The sequence below is a fragment of the Gavia stellata genome, chromosome 5 (assembly GCF_030936135.1).
Source record: "Gavia stellata isolate bGavSte3 chromosome 5, bGavSte3.hap2, whole genome shotgun sequence".
In the NCBI taxonomy this organism is placed as follows: Eukaryota; Metazoa; Chordata; class Aves; order Gaviiformes; family Gaviidae; genus Gavia; species Gavia stellata.
This window is the reverse complement of record NC_082598.1, coordinates 33,618,926-33,638,880: the sequence shown is the minus strand read 5'-3', so window position 1 is coordinate 33,638,880 and position 19,955 is coordinate 33,618,926. Positions and strand designations below refer to the sequence as shown.

The window sequence follows — 19,955 nt, the reverse complement described above, 5'->3', positions numbered from 1 at the left end:
CAGACAGAAACATACAGTTAGGAGCCTATTCTCACCGCCATAGAGAAGGCACCACTCTACCTTCCTGACAAAGCTCACAATCTGCCAGCAGAAGCTGGAGGTTCACTGTTTAGCATAAGTTTCTCAGGTCACCTTTCATTTTTTCCCTAGCAAGAATACACTCTTGCCCACACCTGAATTCATTTATATTGGAATACATAGGATTTCTCACTGCAGAAACTTGGTTCAGAATACTTTTTTTTTTTTTTAAAATGCTTCCTGTTTGATGTACACAGAGCTATTGCTCCATCATTTTGTATTCGTCCTCAGAGTAGTCCTAAGTCTACAAAACCTTCCTACCTGGGAAACTATCTTCTCTCCCACCTTCATGCAAAGCTAATATATAGCTGGTACACATAGGTACAGAATGGCACACAGGTAAGTGAAGTCCCTCAATGTCTCTTAAAGAGAAACTGCAGCCGGAACTTCAGTGATTTTCATACGTGTAAAAAGTTGAAATAAGCTTAAAAAGAAATATACAGGCTGTGTGGTGTGCACCAGCTGCAGTGTTCATGAAAACAAAATACAAAAGCTTTATCTGTTTTTCAGTCTTCAAATGAGTATTTGCTATAGCTGATAAGTCAGTCCAGTTAAGTTGAAAATACATCCTTTTACATTTACAGACTTTATCCTAGAAACTGGAAGCCAAGCAGTAACTTAACATTACAAAATACCCTAATTAAATTTTAAAAATACTGCTCTAGTAGATTAGGAAAAAGACATGGAACAACAAAGATGTCACTTACTGCCAGCAACGTTGTGTAAATTCAAAGAACATAGAAACACCACACATTGCTTTCTATTACCCAGCTTCAATACATTTAATATCCCATTTGAAGTTCTCCAGTAGCATTGTATGATGGCTTTGGAATCCCACTATAATTACTAAGGATTTGTCAAAATGTTTTGGAAGTCTTTTATTGGCATCAGCCCAGTGATTTGAAAACCCTTCTAATTATCGCTACTGTCACCATATACATTCATATGTTTTGCTATGCCATTATCAAATGAAATAGGTTCTTAATTTATTTCACTCCTCTCCGCCCCAAGCTGTGGTAAAGACTGCAGTGTGAAATTCAAGGAAGATGCCAATTACTCTGAATTATCTACTTGTTTACACAATTGCATATCTTATTAGCAAATGAAAACTATTCAGAAAAGAACCTTCGCACAACACACAGTAGAAATCACAAGCTATTTATTTTGTGTTGGCATGGTAATTATCGGAGCTAGACTTATGAGTCCATGCCAAAATACGTCTTGGCTTTGTGGATATTTCAAACTCCAGAGCAGCCATAGCATGATTCCTCTTGACCTCAGAGGTTGTGCAACATAGCACCTACTGAGGACTGTGGGGTTTCTGCACAAAGACAGGATGGAAGAGGCCAAAAAGTTGCGCTGGTTGTACCAAGCTGCATGGGGAGGATTTTCATCAAGGCTACTGAGAGTTTTCTGTTGGGTTTTTTTGTTTGTTTTTGGGGTTTTTTTAATGTTAGAAAGAATGTGAAATTAAAATAACAAAAAACCCCAATACTGTACTAAAAGCAATTATCATGCTGAACATGGTTTTGTATCTTAATATTCTCCAAGACAACAGGATCCTTCTTCTTTAACACTTCCGTACTAGCTGGACTTAGACTTGGGGTATATATTTACTCAGACCTCTTTTCCATGGAGCTGTTCTATAGTAGTTCCCTTCCTGCTTAGCCAGCCGTGGCTTCCCAGCATCAGCTTACCTGTTGTGCGCTCATGCCACAACCCCCAAGTTGCTTCATACCAAAACAGATGGGGAAGGAGCTTTAATTCAGAGGACAACAGACAGATGCTGACAGGCAATATAAATCTTAAACACAGGGAAATACATTTTTTGCCCACATAGAAGTACTATATTCCCATGCAAAGATTTAAGCTGCTAGTTCAAATAACTCATATTTTTCAAGTGGAGAGGTTTTTTTCTTCTTAATATCATAAATATCTAATTTTAGAAACCTATTAAAAAACCTTTAAAACTTAGAGAAGGTGTAGTTTTTTTTGTCTTGGTCATTACGCTGTTTGCAATCTGACTTACTCCTATTAAGAAGCTGTAACTACCATCTGTATTTTTCTACGCAGTGTAAAACTACATGAGATCAGAGTCTAAGTTATTCAAATACTACAAAATCAGGCATTTGACTAGGCTATTTCAGAAACAAAAGTTAAGTTTATCTTACTTCTTTTGAAGGATTCATTGGTAGCGTAAAGATTGTTTTCCAATATGACCAGACGAACAGCATGAAAAATATGTGGTAAGCAACCAGGCACACAACTAAAATCAAAAAGGAACAGAATTAATACAGACAGACCAGTGATATTATAGTACTTACAAACAGATGTTGTACGGATCACAGATAGTTACTCTAACAGATGTAAATACACAGGCTCTGCAAAAGCTTTGCAACAAAAATACTGCACTGCAACTTTACATGAGACAACTACAGACTGCGTGGGGAAAGTCATGATACAGGCTACACGTATTACCAAAGTGTGAGGGGAAGGGTTAATAGACTATTAGAGCCCCATAATTATTTAGCAAGCACTCTCCCTTTATGCATTTGTTAAATCCTATTTAACTGATGCGTCTCTGCTTTTTAGCTTTATAAACCACGTAGGGAGACTGCTAGCCATACAAGAAAAAAGCAGACAAAAAACCAAAAGCCCTAAACCCCCCCAAAAGGAAGTATAGCTACCTAAACAATGACTACAGTGAGGGGAGTCTTTGAGTGGATATGCATATGACACCTAAACAGTAACCATAACTAGTTAATTTGTTTTGCTAGATTTTTAGAACGGAGGACAGTAGGGTGGTTTTTAAAACCTGCAGGTTCTTTAAATTCAAATGTTCATTCACTACTTTATATTCTTCACAGCCAGTCACTTACTCTTAGATTTTTTTAATAGATGCCAGTCAACATTTACCATGCTGAGTTGTTTTACTAGACTACAGAAGGTAACACTAACTTTTTCAAAGAGCCTGCCGTGGATGGATAGGTGTTTCCATTTAAAAGCTCTCACTGTACTAAGCAATTCACTACAGTAAATAGTAAATCCAAAACTTGTATCCCCTGATTAACTTGCTCTAATGAACAAGAAAGAGTATTTCCCTGGATTTTTCTTCCTTGGGCAGAGAAGCAGCAAATAAAGGACAGCACCCGTGAAAAATATTATTTCCCTGCTGTACAAATGAACTCAGATGATAGAGACCTCAAGGTTACATGGCAACTACATGGTCAAATAGTCTTTATACAACTTCCATAAATTCATAAGATCATCAAAAAACATCACAAAGTGAAACCTGTGTACTTTCACTATACAATCTGAAATATTGCCCTCGTATGGTTAGCCCATGTTTTTAATATACGTAATTCTATTCAGTGCTAGAGAATTTTCCATAACACATGCACGATGGTGTGTATAAATGCAGGAACAGCAGCCCAGCATGTTCTTGTTTTGTAATTTTGCCTCAAAAGTAATGCTGAATAAATGTTTCTGGTATTGAAGTTTGTTTACCCAAAAAAGCAGCAACACAGTAGTATTTACTCTTATTCACCAGACAGTTAAAAAATAATAAACAAAAGCTAACAAAATCTGAGGAGCAACACTGTACGCAGCTTTTGGGATGACAGGGGAAAAAAGCTATATGCCATGTCTATAAACTGAAAAAAAAATCTCATCAGTGTAAGTAAGTGATAGAACTGGACTCCACATCAAGCACAATACACTAAATGACCATCTTGTTATTGCACAAGGATCTGGCAAGAACAGTCCACATTTTTATCAGAACATTTCTATCAACTCCAAAATAACCTGATTTACTCAAACAAAATCAGTACTTTTAAACAACAGTATATTCATGGCATAAAGTGAGGGCAAGGTAGGGCAAGTTACATCAGTTCTGTACACTATGTGTTTACTAATTTGCATCTGTATTTTATTGTTGTGAGAATAATGGTAACTGCGATTGATAAGAAAATTCCTTCTTCATACATTAAAAAAAAGACTAACAGAGGAAGACAAAATTTTAGCCTGAAGACATTATCCCATGTTTCCCCTCTGAAGTCTGCACAAGACTTCAGCTCTTCTTGTTCGCTCTCGCACCTCAGTACTCCAACCTGGCCCAGGTCCCGACCGGTCACTTCTCCCAGGTTACCCGCCCATCAGTTTCCCTGCACTGCAATGGAGACCCTGGGCTACCCAGCTGCTCCACTGGGTCTGTGGGTGTTGAGAGTCCAACATAAGAACCTCAGTTCCCTTGAGACAGAAAAAGAAGAGCTGTCTGCAGCTCCCTGGGCAGAAATCCTTCTTTTTTACACTTTTTGTGAAAAAAAACCCAAATGGCGTATCCCTTTCTTGAAGGCAACCCATTTACAAGTAGCTAGCATAGCTAGAATTGCCCGGAAATCTGCAGCAACCTGTAACAGGGCTGAGCCCCATTTGCCTGGTTTTCAACACCAAAAACACTTAGGGCAGAAGTACAGCCAGGGTAAATTTCTCCTGACCGGCTGAAGCTCGCCAAGGCTTTGAGCAGCTAAAAATAAGGAAATTTAATGTTCCCCAATGCATTTTGCTAATAATTCTGATGTGCTTTGTGAACAATGCCTAACAACTCACTTGTGTCCCCACACACACTATGGAGCAGCAAAAAACCTGAAATTATTTCAAAGTCTGCAGGTGCTGAAGTTTGCAGATATGCTTATGTACTCATATGGGGGGAGAGATGACTGAACTGAAATAAGTTTTTCAAGCAAATGTTTATCAATTGGCAAGCACTTTTTCTATGTGAGGAGCCACCAACGACTTACTAAAACCTGCTGAAATTACACAAACGTAAAAAGCATACAGTTTGTCTCCTAACCCCTAACCCCCTCCTCCAAAAGCTCCACAGCCCCACGCTTTACACTTCCATGTTGTGCTGTATTAAAAAAGCATTAAAAGAGCAGGAACTCTGATGACAGCTAATCAGGCAGTTTTATTATCTTCTGAAAAGGTTACGTATCTGAAGGTTTCTGTTTCTTCAAAGACAGTGGCTAAAAAGAGACTGCAGAAAAAAATTCACCTCGCATTTAAGTATGTCACACTCTGCACAAACACCTTGCTCATCTTTAGAAGTCCTGGTTTTACAACAGCTTTCCTTGTTACGAATACAAAATTTTAAAAACAGAATGTAAGGATTATTTTAGTTGACACTTCAGAAAGCCGGCAAGAAGAGAAAAAAGTTCTCATTTTTCTCATCTCTATTTGGAATGGCTAAAGCAATATTCAGGAACAGCAGGATAATAAAAGGAGCTGAGGAACACAAAAAAATACACTTATTTAAAACAGGTTAGAACTGCATCTCAAATCTACTAGTAAACTACTATGCTACCCTGATATATGAATTCCACTTATGAAGAGCTAATAAAAATCTTACCTTTTTCTCCAATATTTGTCATTGTCACTGAAAAATGAGAAAAAAGGAAAGAGTGAAAATTATGTTTAAATAGCAAATGATCTAACTGAGTATTTTAAACTTTTGTTTTCCAACCAAAGAGGGAAGAGTAATCATCAAACAGTACAAGCTTAAGGCCACACACTGTCAAGTTTTTATGCTGTGTACATTCATCACAAGAATGGGTAGACAATGCCAATTGCTTACAAGGTTTTTTGGCTCCCATTCCCAGGCTCAGTTCCTGAGAACTAGCACCTTCATCTATCTGAAGCTGCCCAAGTTTAACCCATCTCTGAAGAACAGTTATTTAACTGTGGTTGTACAGGTTTTAATGTTTATGTATGTTCTGTTCTTGAGGTGGAGGTGTCAGACTCCAGAACTGGTTTTGCCAGCAATACTAAGTGATACCTTAGATGTCCAAGGCATAAAAATCAAAAGTAGACAAAAGTTGCATTTCTTTTAAGAAAGAAATGCCCATGGATTACAGGATTAGGTGCAAGTATGTCAGGCATGGAGTAGAGTACACAGGTATCATGTATCAGTCACTGCATTTATGAAAGAGAGTAAATCTTTTTCTTACACCTATATTCCAATCTCGCTCACACTATTTAAAATAAATAACCACCCACAACAGATATCTCAGAGAGATCAGAAACCCCCAAGTGATCAAAACCTCATGGTGTTCTTCCTGTTCCACCCAAACCAGTCCATCACACATTTATCCATCCCAATTAAGCAGTCTACAAACTGTAATACACTGGCACCTACAATTGTGAGCGAGAGGACAGTAGCTATACGGATCTCTCATCCACTCGTTTTCCTAACAAAAAACGGCTGCACAAGGCTGGTCTTCAAACAGCAGGCACAAGGCAACTCCTAATGAAAGGCCAAGCAGCCATGCCACCCTACTTTGATGTATTAAACTTAGGCTTGTTGACAGAGTGGAAGTCACTATTTAAATATATCTTGCACAATCTAAAGACGTACCGTGGGACCAGTGCTGCTCAACACCTTAACGAACGCTCTGGAAGAGTGAACACTCATCAAGTTTACAGATGACACCACCCTGGGGACACCAGCTGGTATGCTCGTGTGCAGGACTGCCATCCAGAGGGACCCAGACAGGCGGGAGGAGTGGGCCAACAGGACCCTTACGAAATTCAGCAAGGACAAAGGCAAAGCCCTGCACCTGTAAAGAAACAACCCCCTGCAATGATACAGCCTGGGGATGGCCGGGCTGGAGCAGCTCTTTGGAAGAGGCCGTGGGGATGCTGGTAGGCCATGAGCCGAACATGAGCCGGCAGCACCTGGGCAGCAGAGAGGGCCACCAGCCTCCTGGGATGCATTAGCAGGGGCACGACCGGTCGGCCAAGGGAAGGGATTATCCCCCCCTCTATATAGCACTCATTAGACCACATCCAGAACATTGCAGGGCTTTGGGCCCCCCAATAAAACAAAAACATAAGTCAAGGGGAGAGCGACCAAGCTGGTGGGGACAGGATCACTCATCCTCTGAGCAGAGGTTGCACGGTCAGGGCTGGTTCAGCCTGGAGAAGACATGGCTTTGGGAAGACCCAACAGGACCTCCAGGGAAGCATCAAGGAGGTGGAGCTGGGCTCTTCATAACGGCACAGGGTGGGAGGACAAGAGCCAGCAGGTAGAAGTTGAAATGAGAGTATCAGATCTGATACAAGGAAAAGCTTTTCCACCACGAGAACAGTCCACAGTGGAGAAAGTTGGCCAGACATGTTGCACAGTCTCCATCTCTGGAGTTTTTCAAGACTCAACCAGATAAAACCCTGAACAATCTGGCCCAACCTCACACCTAACCCTGCTTTGATTAGGTTGGACTAGATGAGCTGAGGTCCTCTCAAACATGAATTATTCCACAACTCTATAATTATAAAATAGGTCTAGTAAAATGGAGATCTGACGATAGCTCTACCAAAATGAGCATCTACCGTACCTGAGGGAAAACAATAAATAACCATGTTTATAAAGTTCTTCACAAAAATCAGAAAGACACCACAGAAGTTGCATAAGCCACCATAAGGAAAATTCTATCCTGCCCTCAGTTTTCTAGTTCAGCTAAGAGAAATCTTTAGAGCTCGATAAGCTAAATATCCATCTAGACAACTGCTAGAGAGAAGCTGAGGGAACATGTATACATATTTGACTCTGAGGAGCAGAGATGCTGCAGAACAATAATACACAAGAACCGTGAAATTGTAAGTAAACAGTCATCCACCAGAAAAAACCAAAAGACATCTTTAGAGCTGATGTGTAATTTAAAAGTTCTGGAGCTCTCAGATTAGGACGAACTAGCCACTACTCAAATTCTGATCTTCTTTCTCCACTTGGTATGGTCAAGGTGTGCAGAAATTTTGCCAGTCTTCTTGGAATAACTACTCTCTGCTAATTAAAAAGCCATAGCCAAGTATACATTGCAGAATCACCCATTTCAAACTAAAATCTACTTAACCAACCTTTCACAGCAATTTGTGGTATTTTTCTCTCCTAACAAGGGAATGGCATAGAACATTGCTGTGAAAGCAGCTGTCATCTTCTTTCCCCCTTAACCTTGGATAAAATGTATTAATTAATGTGTTTGAGACTTTTAACTTTTCCACATGTCTGTAAGTAAAGGACCAATAAAACTAACAAATCCAATTTTAATAATTTCTACCTGACTGCAAGCCTACAGCTTTTCAAAATTTCTGTCCACCTCCAGGATGAAACGCACTCTTCAAAGTCTGCACCTGCTCGGTGGACCATCATTTCAGCTTTTGCGGTATCTAACTTGGAAGCCAAATGTTCCGGACAGTCAGGAGTTGCAGACCATGAAGGCTAAAACATAAGTGCCCAAAGATGTCCAGTTAATCCCACCAGAGTAAGAACCAGGTTTTTTTGGATACATCTTGTAATTTTAATGTCTTTTACCATCTGAGTATAACTCAGAGTTATTTCATACATTCCTGAGTGGCAACCACCGTAAGAGACCTAAGCAGAAGAGGCAAGGCTGAAGAGAGATGCCAGTATCTTCAATCTTGCCATCTTTTTTCTCCACACTTACTGCAACTGGTGTTTACAATGAGACTGTCTGCGGTGCTTAACAAACATCCCCTCAGATGGTGACACAGAGGAATATGCAACATACCCGGTAACCTGCAGCTTTTCACAAAGTGAAGTACTACTCCTTCTGCTTATGCCTTTTTAAATCACCTTTGATGAAGGCTCCCTGAAGGAGGTATAATGTGTGGGAAAGTAATGGACAGGCATCTGCAATACCACAGGACCAGGGAGGAAATAAAAGGGGTTTTTTTTAGGTTTGGGTTGGTTGGAGTTGGGTTTTTTTGCACAAGTGTAGCAGAATTGACCAGCAGAAAACAAACAAAAAAGAATACCTTACAAATCAAACTCTCTCTTAAATTTCTCTTAAAAATTAAACTTTCTCTATGTGTAGAATGACCACGATACGAAGACTTGTTAGGGTAACGACAAGATGCTTATAATTCTAAAATGACATTATTTAAGTGCATGGAAAATAATTTTCTAACACAACCCCCCCCCCTCTAATTTTGGATTTGATCAAAGAAATGCTTGCTATTTTCCCCACCTTCTGAATAGCACACATGATATATTTATTTAAACCAAATTTTGTATTTTTCAGTAAATACAGTGATACAGCTTTGCTATATTATTCAATAGTATTTGATCATATGGTCTTCTGTGAATCATTTATACCAGTCTTTATGGCAGTTTTCTCATTTCTCTTGCAAGGGGTTATATTCACTGCTGGTAGTGCACAGAAAAGTAGGTCAGACTGTGCATCCTGTCATTAAAAATATCAGCTTAAATGCTGCAAATTCACTTACTGGTAGTCAAATAGCATACAAATAACAAGAGTTAAAAGCATTTATGTCTACAATGACTAAAAGAAACACCAAGGACACACCATTCCCAACTGTTAAGCAATTTCTACAATCTGAGAGAAAACAGGGTAAAACCCTTTGAGAGAGGAATGGAATGATACTCCAGTATATTCACAGATGGTTATAATTATAAAATCATAACCTGTCTTCAGGAAGTCATTAAAAAGTTACAGCTCTGTTCGCCTGAGATACGGCAGGGGCCAATTTCATTAAGGATCAGCCTTCCACTGCTAAAGCATCAGGATGCCATTTACAGTTCAGTACTAGCAGACTATCACATAATTAGAGACTCTCTGTTTCATTACTCAGCTTGCAGACGGTGCTCACCAGAATTAGGGATCAGGCTGGGACATATGCAGGACTTCAGCCAACGTAGATGCTAATTTCCTGAGCCAGAAACATCGTTCCCTGCTCGCCATGAGCCACAGGCAGCCAGAAACAGGAACAGCACATTCAGCAGTCAACACTGCTAAACAGCCTGTGCTTGCAAAAAACAACAGTGACTGAGGACAGAAAGTTACAAAAGATAGGAAAAAGTCCAGGATGGAAAGGACTCCTAGAGAAGCCTGGGGAATTCATCCCACACTTGCTGGTAGTCTTCCTCACTGGGAGAAAACCATGCAGCATTAGGAGCAAGCAAAGAGGACCACAGTATCTCAAAACTGCCTGCTACAACTCCATCAACAAATTAGTTTGCTAAGAAGACAAGCCACATTGCTAGGCGCTGTGCACTGGGTCAGACCATAATTCAGTGACAGAAATGGATTTCTCATTTCTTGAACCATGACTCATTTTCTCTAGAAATTGTTATTCTCACTCACCCATGGAAAAATTAAGTAGGCATCCATCTCCACGTAGCTAGAGACATGGAGAGCATGGCAAGACACATTCCTACCACAAAACCCAAAAGATTTTGAAAGATAAAATTCGTGTAAAAAATTTGCATTGGTTTTCTAACATTAAATTTTGCTTGACTTCTAAACCCAAAATCAAAGTTCCTGAAGAGTAAATGCAATGGTTAGATTAAAAAAAAAAAAAAGGCAATTAATTTTTTAAAGCTTTGACAGAAGTGGATATACAAAGTCTTGATTCCATATTTTATTAACATTTTTTAAATATTTAAAACTTTGGAATGGGAAAACAAGATACACCTGATTCAGAGACTCTGCAGCCACATCCATAAATAGCTGTTTCTCTCAAACTTTTATACAGTTTAACATCTTGGATCTGATTCACAAAACTAAGTACATATTTTGTCTCTATAGCATATTTGAAGCTGTAAAACACTGATCTATAGATGCAGTTTAACTCAGCTCTCTGTACACATAAAAGTGTTTTATAGTTGTGACAAGCGTTCTACCCTTGTCTGCAATAGTCCTTTAGAAAAAAATCAGTGCTTGCAATAAAAACTATCTCTTTGCTAGATAGAGCAGTGATTTGAATTGATTCAGAGTGACAAGGTGGAGACTTTGCGACTAGTACCTCGCTTCAGCACAAAAGTAACGGAAATATTTCTGGGAGATTTAAGGTTAGCATAAGTAGTCATCAATAACCCATACATTTGGATTTGACAGTATTTGTGAATGTTTTGGTAAATTCATTTTAACCCCGTGCCCACTGAACTACATCACCGCCCACCTACCCAGCAGCAAGCTGCTATTTCGTACCTTTCTGCGTAAGGTCACAAAGCCACTGCTTTTGAATTGAGTATGCCTAAGAATTAACGTCATCTTTCTTCTTTACAAACTTTTCATTTACTTTCCAAGTCACAAGGAGTAACTGAAGAGGACTACTTCTAGAGAAGCTGTATGACTGGATCCTTTCAGCAAACAAAGAATACACCCTGACAAGAACATCTGTCCAAGCTGTTACATATCAAGCAGTGTTAAATCTTTAACTGAAAACACAATCTTATCTAATAATTATATCTTCACCATAGACCTTATGTTTTCAACTTAAAGCCATGGTTTAAATTTCAAGGCACAAAAATCTATAGGTAGTACACTAGGCACTACATGAAGCGATAACTAGTCATACTTTACACAGACTTCAATTCAATTCCGGAACTGGAGAATGGCAGCTGCCTCTGAAAGTCTAAGAAAGGTGTCAAATGAAATTTGAGAAACGCCCAGGAGTTCTGCTGGCTAAAATTCAGAAGCCAATTTTACTTCAGCTGCCAGTTTTGAAACTTTTCTGAAAGTAACCAGAGATCTCGGAGGGGGAAAAAATGTGGTGTTTGCAAAATATGGATAAAAATACAAATTTGCTTTGACCAAAGTCCTTTGCTACCTTAGCAGCCAACGTACAGACAGGGTATTTAACTGGTATTTGACAACGGCCAACTGCAATGATACAACATACTAGTATTTCTACAGCCAAATGTAAGCTGTAGATGATTACAAGACATGGGCGGCAAGTACCATAAATCCTTCAATCCATTTGGAGAACATACTGAGCAAAGAGCTCAAATCCAGCTGACCAAATCTTGGGCTTCACCTTCCCCCCCCCCCCCCCCTTTCTTGTTTCCTCTGTCAGCTTCTATCCCCAATTTTTCTGCCACTTCTGATCCCCTGATGACACTGTGCCATGCCTACAGGGCACGCATTAATTCTGCCTCTAAACTGTGATGAATTAAGCAGCTTTTTATCCTGCTATAATTCCATTGCACTGATGTTACACAGAATCAAAAACCTCAAATCAGCACTAATCAATCTGATCCTCCAGCAAAAATCTTTCATGACCATTAACATCTTCAGCAGCTGGATGTAATTCCATGTTTTTCTGTTCTATACTGAAGGTAGCTGTGGACAGATCCCAGTCACATTTCTACTCCAAAAACAAAGATGTGGCTTATGAGCTCTCCTGACTGCGTTGTGAATGCCTTGTGTCCCCCTCTTCAATTGTGCTGAAGTCACTTATTCTTTTCCAAATCGGGCGAATCACTCACCAGGTGGCAATATTTCCTCCCTTTCCCCTCACTCAAGTAGTCAGGAAATGCTCATCGCTCATTTCTATGTTCCAAAGCAAATCTATTTTCCTTCTTCAAAATTACAAATTCAAGCTGCATTTTTGGACAGGATTCCCTGAGCAAGAGCATAATCCTCAGAATTAAAATCAGTAACATGTAAAAATGGATCAAAACTGAATGTATAGAACCATTTTCTATTTACTGGATAACGTTTTCATCAGCACAGTTGATGTTTTCACTAAAAACATCTGTCACAGCACTGTCAGATTTTTGCATTTTCCTTCTTATATGCAACTCCAAATCACGAACTGCCAGGAAAACAAAACATAACAGAACAAAAAACCAAAAAGGATCTCAACATCCAAGTTTGTCAAGAACATTTCTGACAAACAGTGTCAGAAACTGCAAATAACAACCAGTTATGCCTTACCCAAAGCATGAAGTGGATAACTACTTCAAGTCCCTTACAGTTCAACTAACCAGAGATAGAGATACACCCAAGAAGGAAGATATAGGAAAAATTATTTTCTTCGCATACAGTTTACTGAATCCAGTATCTATTTTCTAAGTACAGACACATGGATGCAGGAGCTGGGGGAAAGAATTCTGTTTGCGGTTCATGTTACTGTTGTTCCATATATCCAAGGTTGAAATTTCAGTAGCTTCAGCTATCAAAGTTCAATGTACTCACTGTATATTGCCTGTATTTCCTCATCTTTTTTAGACAAAGAACAACAAATCTGTAACCCTCAGGTTTTCAAAAACACACTCGAATTTTTTTTAAGGGAAGGACTACTTAAAGGCCCATTAATTTTAAACACAAAGGAAGTTATCTGGGGGAAAAAGGTAACTACCACTGCCAGGCAGGGGTTGTGAGGTGGCAATACTGGCAAAATCAAGAGAATGGAACTGGATTAGAGAGAAGCAATTTTTAGTTGGGTGTTTTAAAACCAATTCATTTACACATTTAATTCCAGTATTCTATAGCCAGCAGGAAGAAGATAACCATTTGCTAGTGTTCCATACCTTTCTCCTCTTCCTTAAGGGTTATAGCAGCACGAGCACTTAATGGAGTTCACTAGTAAAAGAGACACAACTCTAGACATGGTAATACTGCAGTTTAAAGTTGTGGATTCCTTTTTCTGTTTCTAAAACCTTTTTTTGTTTCTAAAATGCTACGCAATACTGTAACTACTCAGCTTTAGGCATGAAAGGGATCATCTTAGTAGACTTTTTCTTTCTTTAAAAAAAAAAAGACGACGTCCCTCCTACAACACTCAGTTGAAATTGCAAAAAAACATTCAAAATACTACATTTGAAACACTTTTTCACTACTAAAAGCTCAAATAAACCACTTACATTACAACCATGCAAAGTCCTTGTTAAGTCCTACTGCACAACGGTTAACATTGTTTCCTGTACATTGTCATCAGCATCAATGACAGTAAGCTGCAGTAAAATAAGCAGCTATATACATCCTCTTTAGCAGTCAGTGCTGCAGGAATAAAAGATGCACTGAGTAGACAGGCTGGCTTTAAAGCGCTGAAATGCTTACAGTCTATTCCTGCCGTTGGCTTTCGTTCTCAGAGTTGTTAGCTATTCCTTCTGTTGTTTACACTAAATATTCATTAGTAAGACAAGACATAAGTTTATTTTATCTTAATATGCCAAAAACAAGGGAAAACATGCAGATATAGTTGAAAGATGGAATTAGTGGAAGTCACAGACAAGCATTATGCTGAATTCAAAAACTGGTGAGCCAGGGAGAATGGGGAAGGGGGGTGGGAGTGGGGGGGTGGGGGAAAAATCATCTTTGTCCATAGAAGGGAATTCAGTAAAAGATGTTTTAGCAGAGCCTCAGGATTCCCTCTTCACCCCTCCCACCGCAGGCCTTTTGCTTTGAGTGGTTCTCAAGGAAATATCGTACCATAGTTTATAGTTTGAAGCAAGTTTCAAGCATGCCATTTCCTTAAGAGGTACCCACTTTCAGGTAGGCTAAAACCCAGTCTTCCTCTGTTACACAGAGTCACGCAGAAGAAAAAATACAGCAGATCACTCAGACAGTAGTGCCCGAATCAAGCCTACTGTACTGTGTAAGCATCACGGGGCTGTGTGCATTAGGACAGATGTTAAGTCTAGGGTCACTTTCCCCCGCAACATCCTTGCCCTCCTCATGTCAGCTTACAGCTCCCTCTTCCAGGCTCGCTCAGTCAACTTCTCCCACAACCTTCCAGACAATTCACTTCCTTGGCTGGAGGTAGACACTTCAGTCCTCCTCTCCTGAGGGCACAGCAACTCAAGTCCCAATTTCTAGTTGAAGAGAAGCATTTAAAACTAACAGATCTGAACCTTGTTAGTGAAAACAAGATGTAAAAAGCCCACCTCCGATATAGGAATCACACCAAGTCTTGATACCTCCCTCCAAAACAGAGGTGCTAGGCCTGGCAAACATTTTTTGCTTAATGTCTCAACTGCTGAGCCAAGCATCTGTATGACAAAAATTTTATCACAGTCTTCTGTTAAAAAAAGTATCTAAAATTAGGTACCAGACTGCTGACATTTTCAACATGAACAGCTGAAGTCTGGCAAAGTTATATAGGCATATAAATGCACTCAGCTTGAGGGGGGTATTTTCCCCTCACCGCTGCTCCTTAAACATGCTAAATGACCAACCGTCACTATGAACCTCACTTACAGTAGAGGGGAAAGGGAAGACAACAGCTAATTTGTATTCCTTTGTGCCATTATTGTAGTACTGTTCATGAAACATCAGTATGCTGTAGGTTAGCCCCTAAAATTCAAAGATTAAATTGTTTTCTACAAGGTACACCGCAACATAAAGTGAAATTAATTCAAGGGAGCCTGTCGAGCTGGTCATTTAATAAATGCTTCTGGCTCAACTACCCAAATTCACACAAATATTCAGATCACACCCAATCTCCGGTATGTGACTAATTATTTGCCTGACGCTAAGGAAGAGCCAAGGTGCATGATCGGGATGACTTCTGAATGAACTGCAGGCCGCTGATGCCAGAGGCGGACCAGGAAGTTGTGACAGCCAGGCATTTTCTAGGTGACTGAAGAGTGGCACAGAGACTCGGGGATTTTCAGTTACCTGCTCCCGCTTCCACGTTAACTGACAGAAGACCCTGGTTTTATACATACATATATATATGTGTGTGGGTGTGGGTGTGTATGTGCTGTCACGCAGTGGGAGGAAAACAAAGGGACCTCTAACTTTGCTCACGCCGCCTGCACAGGGAGTCTCCAGGTCCCCTGTTCAGGGCTGGGGTGCCACACACTATGCACGCCACGGAGGAAAACTCACGCCCGTGAAAAGCCCCGTGCGACCGGCTCCCTCCTCGCGTGGAAGTGGCAACTACGCGCGACCAGGTCGCGAGGGGGGGGACAAGGCAGCGCGGAGGCCCAGCGCGACCCCGGCCGCCCGGGGACAGCGGGCTGCGGAGGGGGAGGCGGAAGTGTCGCTCCGCCAGTCTCCAGCCCAGCCCAGCCCGTTGCCGGCCGCCTGCAGCGACGCTGCCCCGGCCCCGGCCCCGGCCCCGGCCCGCGGGCGTGGCGGCGGCGGCCAGGGGCGGCTCCGGCGCCGACAAACAACAGACAACGCCACCGCCCCCCCCCCGGCCCCGTCCCGGCAGGCGCGGGCGGCGGAAGCCCGGCTGCGCTCCCCCAGCAGGGGCAGGGGCGGCGGCGCCGCCCACCCCCGTCCCGCGGGAGCCCCTCGGCGCTCGCCGCGGCGACACTTACGCAGGCAGAGCTGGGTGACATAGGCGTAGTAGGACCAGCAGAGGATGCTGGAGATGAAGAGCACCGGCACCCAGTACAGCAGCCGCTGGCAGCGCCGCCGCACGCCGCCCCAGGCGCCCGCCGCCCCGGCTGGCGGCGGCGGCGGCGGTGCCGCCATCTTCCCGCACCGCATACCGGCCGCTCGCTCCGGGGGCTCAGGCCCCGGCCGCGCACCCCGCCGAAGCCCGCCCCGGTCCCTCCCTCCCGCGCTGACAGGGCTCTCCGGCAGGGCCGCTCCTCCCACCGCCTGCCACCCCGCCCGCCGCTTCCCGCCGGCAGGGCAAGGGCAGGGCGGGGGGGCGAAGAGCCGCCCGAGGGGCCGCAGCGTCCCCTGGGGGTTTGGCTGGTTCCGGCCGGCCCGGGCCTGGCAGGGAGGGCGAGGCTCCCGCCGCCTCCCGGGGGGATAACGGGAAGCACTCCCTTAAAGTTTGGGGCCGGGCCCCGGAGCAGCTCAGCTCATTGCAAAATGAGTTACGTTTCTCGAGCATTCGGCACGTGCAGGAGCCTTTGGGTGTTAGGTGGCGGAAGGCGCCGGTGACGCCTCGCCCCGTTGAACTCCCGGTGCCCAGCTCAGCTTCCTCCGGCCTTTCCGCCTCTGAAATAGGGGTGGTGGTACTTAACTGCCCTTGGAAATACTTTAAAACATTTGGTTACGAAAGGTGCTGCCTCATTTGCAAATGATGTTTCAGAGTAACGCACAATGAACAACAAGCGTTGCGGGCTGCCGCGTCACAGCGAGCGAGAGGCTGTGGGAGGCCGCGGTGGCCGGCCCTGCTCTTGGGGGATGTTCTGCCAAGGGAAGGTGGCGGAGGGGTGTGCTGACTCGCTGCTTCCTGAAAAGGCTTTACGTTATGGCCATCGTAATGAAACGCTTGTGAAATGTCATAGTAAACCCAGACTGCGTTGTAGTATGTGCACCCAAATTCTTGCTGAATTACCGTTCCAGAATTAGAAATGCCGAGCACGACCCGGAGTATTTCTGCAATCTGCTGGAGTCTCAGAGCATCGGCGGCGCAGTAGTTAGGGAAGAGCTGGTTGATTAAAATGTATTTGGACTTGGAAAAAAGGCTAGTGTAATATCACACACAGGAGACTACGCATGAAGCTAAGTAATCACAACCTGGAAGGCATACAACTGCGATTGATTAGGAAATGGGCTGTGAGAGAGAAAAAAAATATCAAAAATATGACAAAAACAATGGTAGGTGTGTTGCCAGGTTCCGGACTATGAAACGGAGTTGCTAGCATATTTATTGAAAAGACAGAAAAAGAAGTTGACCATATGGCTGCAGTGTTTATGTAGTGCCAAATCATGCACCCCTCATTATTGGAAGACCAGGCTGAGCAATTTCAGTTAACCATGGTGAACTGGGTGAATGAGCATTACAGAATGTTGTATCAAGAGGAATATTACATATCCCATGGCAGTAAATTATCTTTGCCTATTCAACAAAAAGACTCGTATATCATTGTGAATGGCTTGGTGAAACCATCTCCGCAAAGTATAGTTATTACAGAAAAGAAATGAACAAGATATGATGCCATTGGAAGACTGGAATATAGTAACTTAAGAATTAAGATTCTGCATAATGGGAAATTATGTATTATACATTAAAAATGTAGAGATACAGTGAACGGTGCTGAAAAACTAGATTTGGTATTCCTACATACTGTATTTCACAACACAAGAGGAAAGGGACCAAAACCAACATGACATGGACAGTAAAAGCACTTTATTTTACCTTAATTAATTATGCAAGTCATCACTGAGGCCAACATTTTAATAGAACATTTAAAGGATTTTACTTCAGTATGTTTTAATCAAAATATCCATGGTTATTCAAAACAGATTTTAAAAGTGTAAGGAATAAGATTACCACTGCCTGAAGGCATACCCTGTGCTTTACTGGCAAAAGTTAAAAGAAATGAAGGCAATTTAATTCATTTGATGGCTTTTCGCACTTATTTGGAAATATCTGACAGTGACCTCTCTCAGGTACAAAGGGATAACGCATCTGCTGTTTTGTGTGTTTCCAGGGACACCTGCCTCTACCATGAGAAGTTAGCAGCTGGATGCTGTATGTGTAAGGATGAAGCAGTTTTTGCATAATACTTGGGAGCTATGACAAGCTTTCTCCCCTAAAACCATTTTAAAATGCTGTATGTGATACGGGGCTTATTAACAACAACACATGCCAGGGAAACATAGCAAACATTAGAGAAAACTTCTTAACATAGTAATTAATTCTTTGCAATAATAGTTATTATACAAAAATATGTATATAGAGAGGTGGCAGTTTGCCAGAGATGTGGGAATGAAAAGATGATGTGTTGCAAAGACCTCGGATTATATCATACAATTTCTGGTCAGAGGCTTTTTATTACCCCTTCATGGAAATGGGCTTGTGTAGTCCAGCTTTCTAACTTTACCATGGCCACTACCACCCCCTTCTCACTGCTCAAATTTCACAATAATCAGAATTTTCTTATTTAGTATGCTAATAATTACATTAATAATAATGATTATAGCATACTCTTTACCAGAGCTCCAAGATCATGGTCATTCTGGTTCAAAATTATCCCATACAGTGAAATAAACAGGCAAACCTCACTTTTAATTTAATTGGGGAAAAAAAGCCTGCCTTGACTGATACTCCCAATTACCTTGGAGCATCCTTTGGTCAGAGAGCTGTAAAGAATCCCCCTCTCCTGCCCTCGGGCTCGTGGCTTCCCCCCATGGACGTGGGCTCTCTAGCTCTCCTTCATGCCCACAGCTCCTTTCTATTCCCTCCACGACTCTCATCACTCTCCAGGTGGGTCATGAGAGACCCTTTCTTCTGTGCCTTTCTTCCTCCTCCTCCCTCTGTGATACGACCTGCAGAAATTTTAGGTAACAGCAGAACAACTCAAGAGAGAGCATATTCAAAGGAGCATTGTGTTATGGCAGAAGTAAATCCTGGGATAATCTAAACCATGAGGTAGGTATTCATGGACAGATTTCCCAAATGACTGTACTTGGGCAGCCTCTCTCTACAATGAGAGAGGTCACAGTTCGTTAATGCTTGTATGAAGCGTTCCGAAGAAAAAGACAGAGGAAACAAAGGTAATTTACTGGCTTTTTTTCTTGTCAGGAGCTGGGCTGAAGGTAGCTGGGGTTTGAGAAGGAGGCTTGAGTGTTTGGCAAATAGAAACAAAACGTTCTTGTCACAAGTGGTACCACTCAGCTTTTCCCCTCAGGCAAGGTATAGGCAAGGTATTGCTGGTAGATTTTTAAAAAAAGTATCTCCTCTGGAATACATTTCTAACATTGCCATGTCTGACTATTCTCTGTATCAGGTTGTGTGACCCAGGTAGCATGAAGGGATGTTATATGAAGTGGCTGCCACCTGCAGCTCCAAGGCTGGGCATTCCTGCTGCCCAGGCATCTCTGTCCCAGGCTGGTGGATGCGGCTGTGGCTTTCCTGCTCAGCCAGTGGCAACTTCAACAGCACCTACATATAGGACTCACGTAAGCACAGCCAGCCAAGTCCCCTTCTCCCCTTCAGCTGCCAGAGCTGAGTTTCACTAGAGAAAGCACACCTTCCCCCCCAATCACTCTCTATGCTCACTAGCACAAGTGCAGTTGCAGATCCCTGAGTACAGGCACGGCCTCCCTGGCTGTCTGACACCCCTGCCTGGATCCCAGGCCCTCGTACCTGCTCCATGGTCCCCGGCTCACCAGCTGGTCCAGCTTGGTGCTCACTGTGTT

At 42.3% G+C, this 19,955-nt stretch overlaps 1 protein-coding gene across 2 annotated transcripts in view; it reads right to left on the bottom strand.

Annotated features, from left to right (window-relative positions):
* ZDHHC2 (zinc finger DHHC-type palmitoyltransferase 2) overlaps positions 1-16,248 on the bottom strand; it is a 37,961-nt gene extending 21,713 nt beyond the window's left edge. For both annotated transcript variants that reach the window (XM_059818258.1, XM_059818257.1), the window contains exons 1-3: positions 16,169-16,248; positions 5,486-5,512; positions 2,250-2,344 (exon numbers count right to left, since the gene is read on the bottom strand). In XM_059818258.1, the coding sequence (XP_059674241.1) occupies positions 2,250-2,344; positions 5,486-5,507 (117 nt within the window). In that variant the 5' untranslated portion in view covers positions 5,508-5,512; positions 16,169-16,248. The remainder of the gene's footprint in view (positions 1-2,249; positions 2,345-5,485; positions 5,513-16,168) is intronic.
* Positions 16,249-19,955: the final 3,707 nt, after the last annotated feature.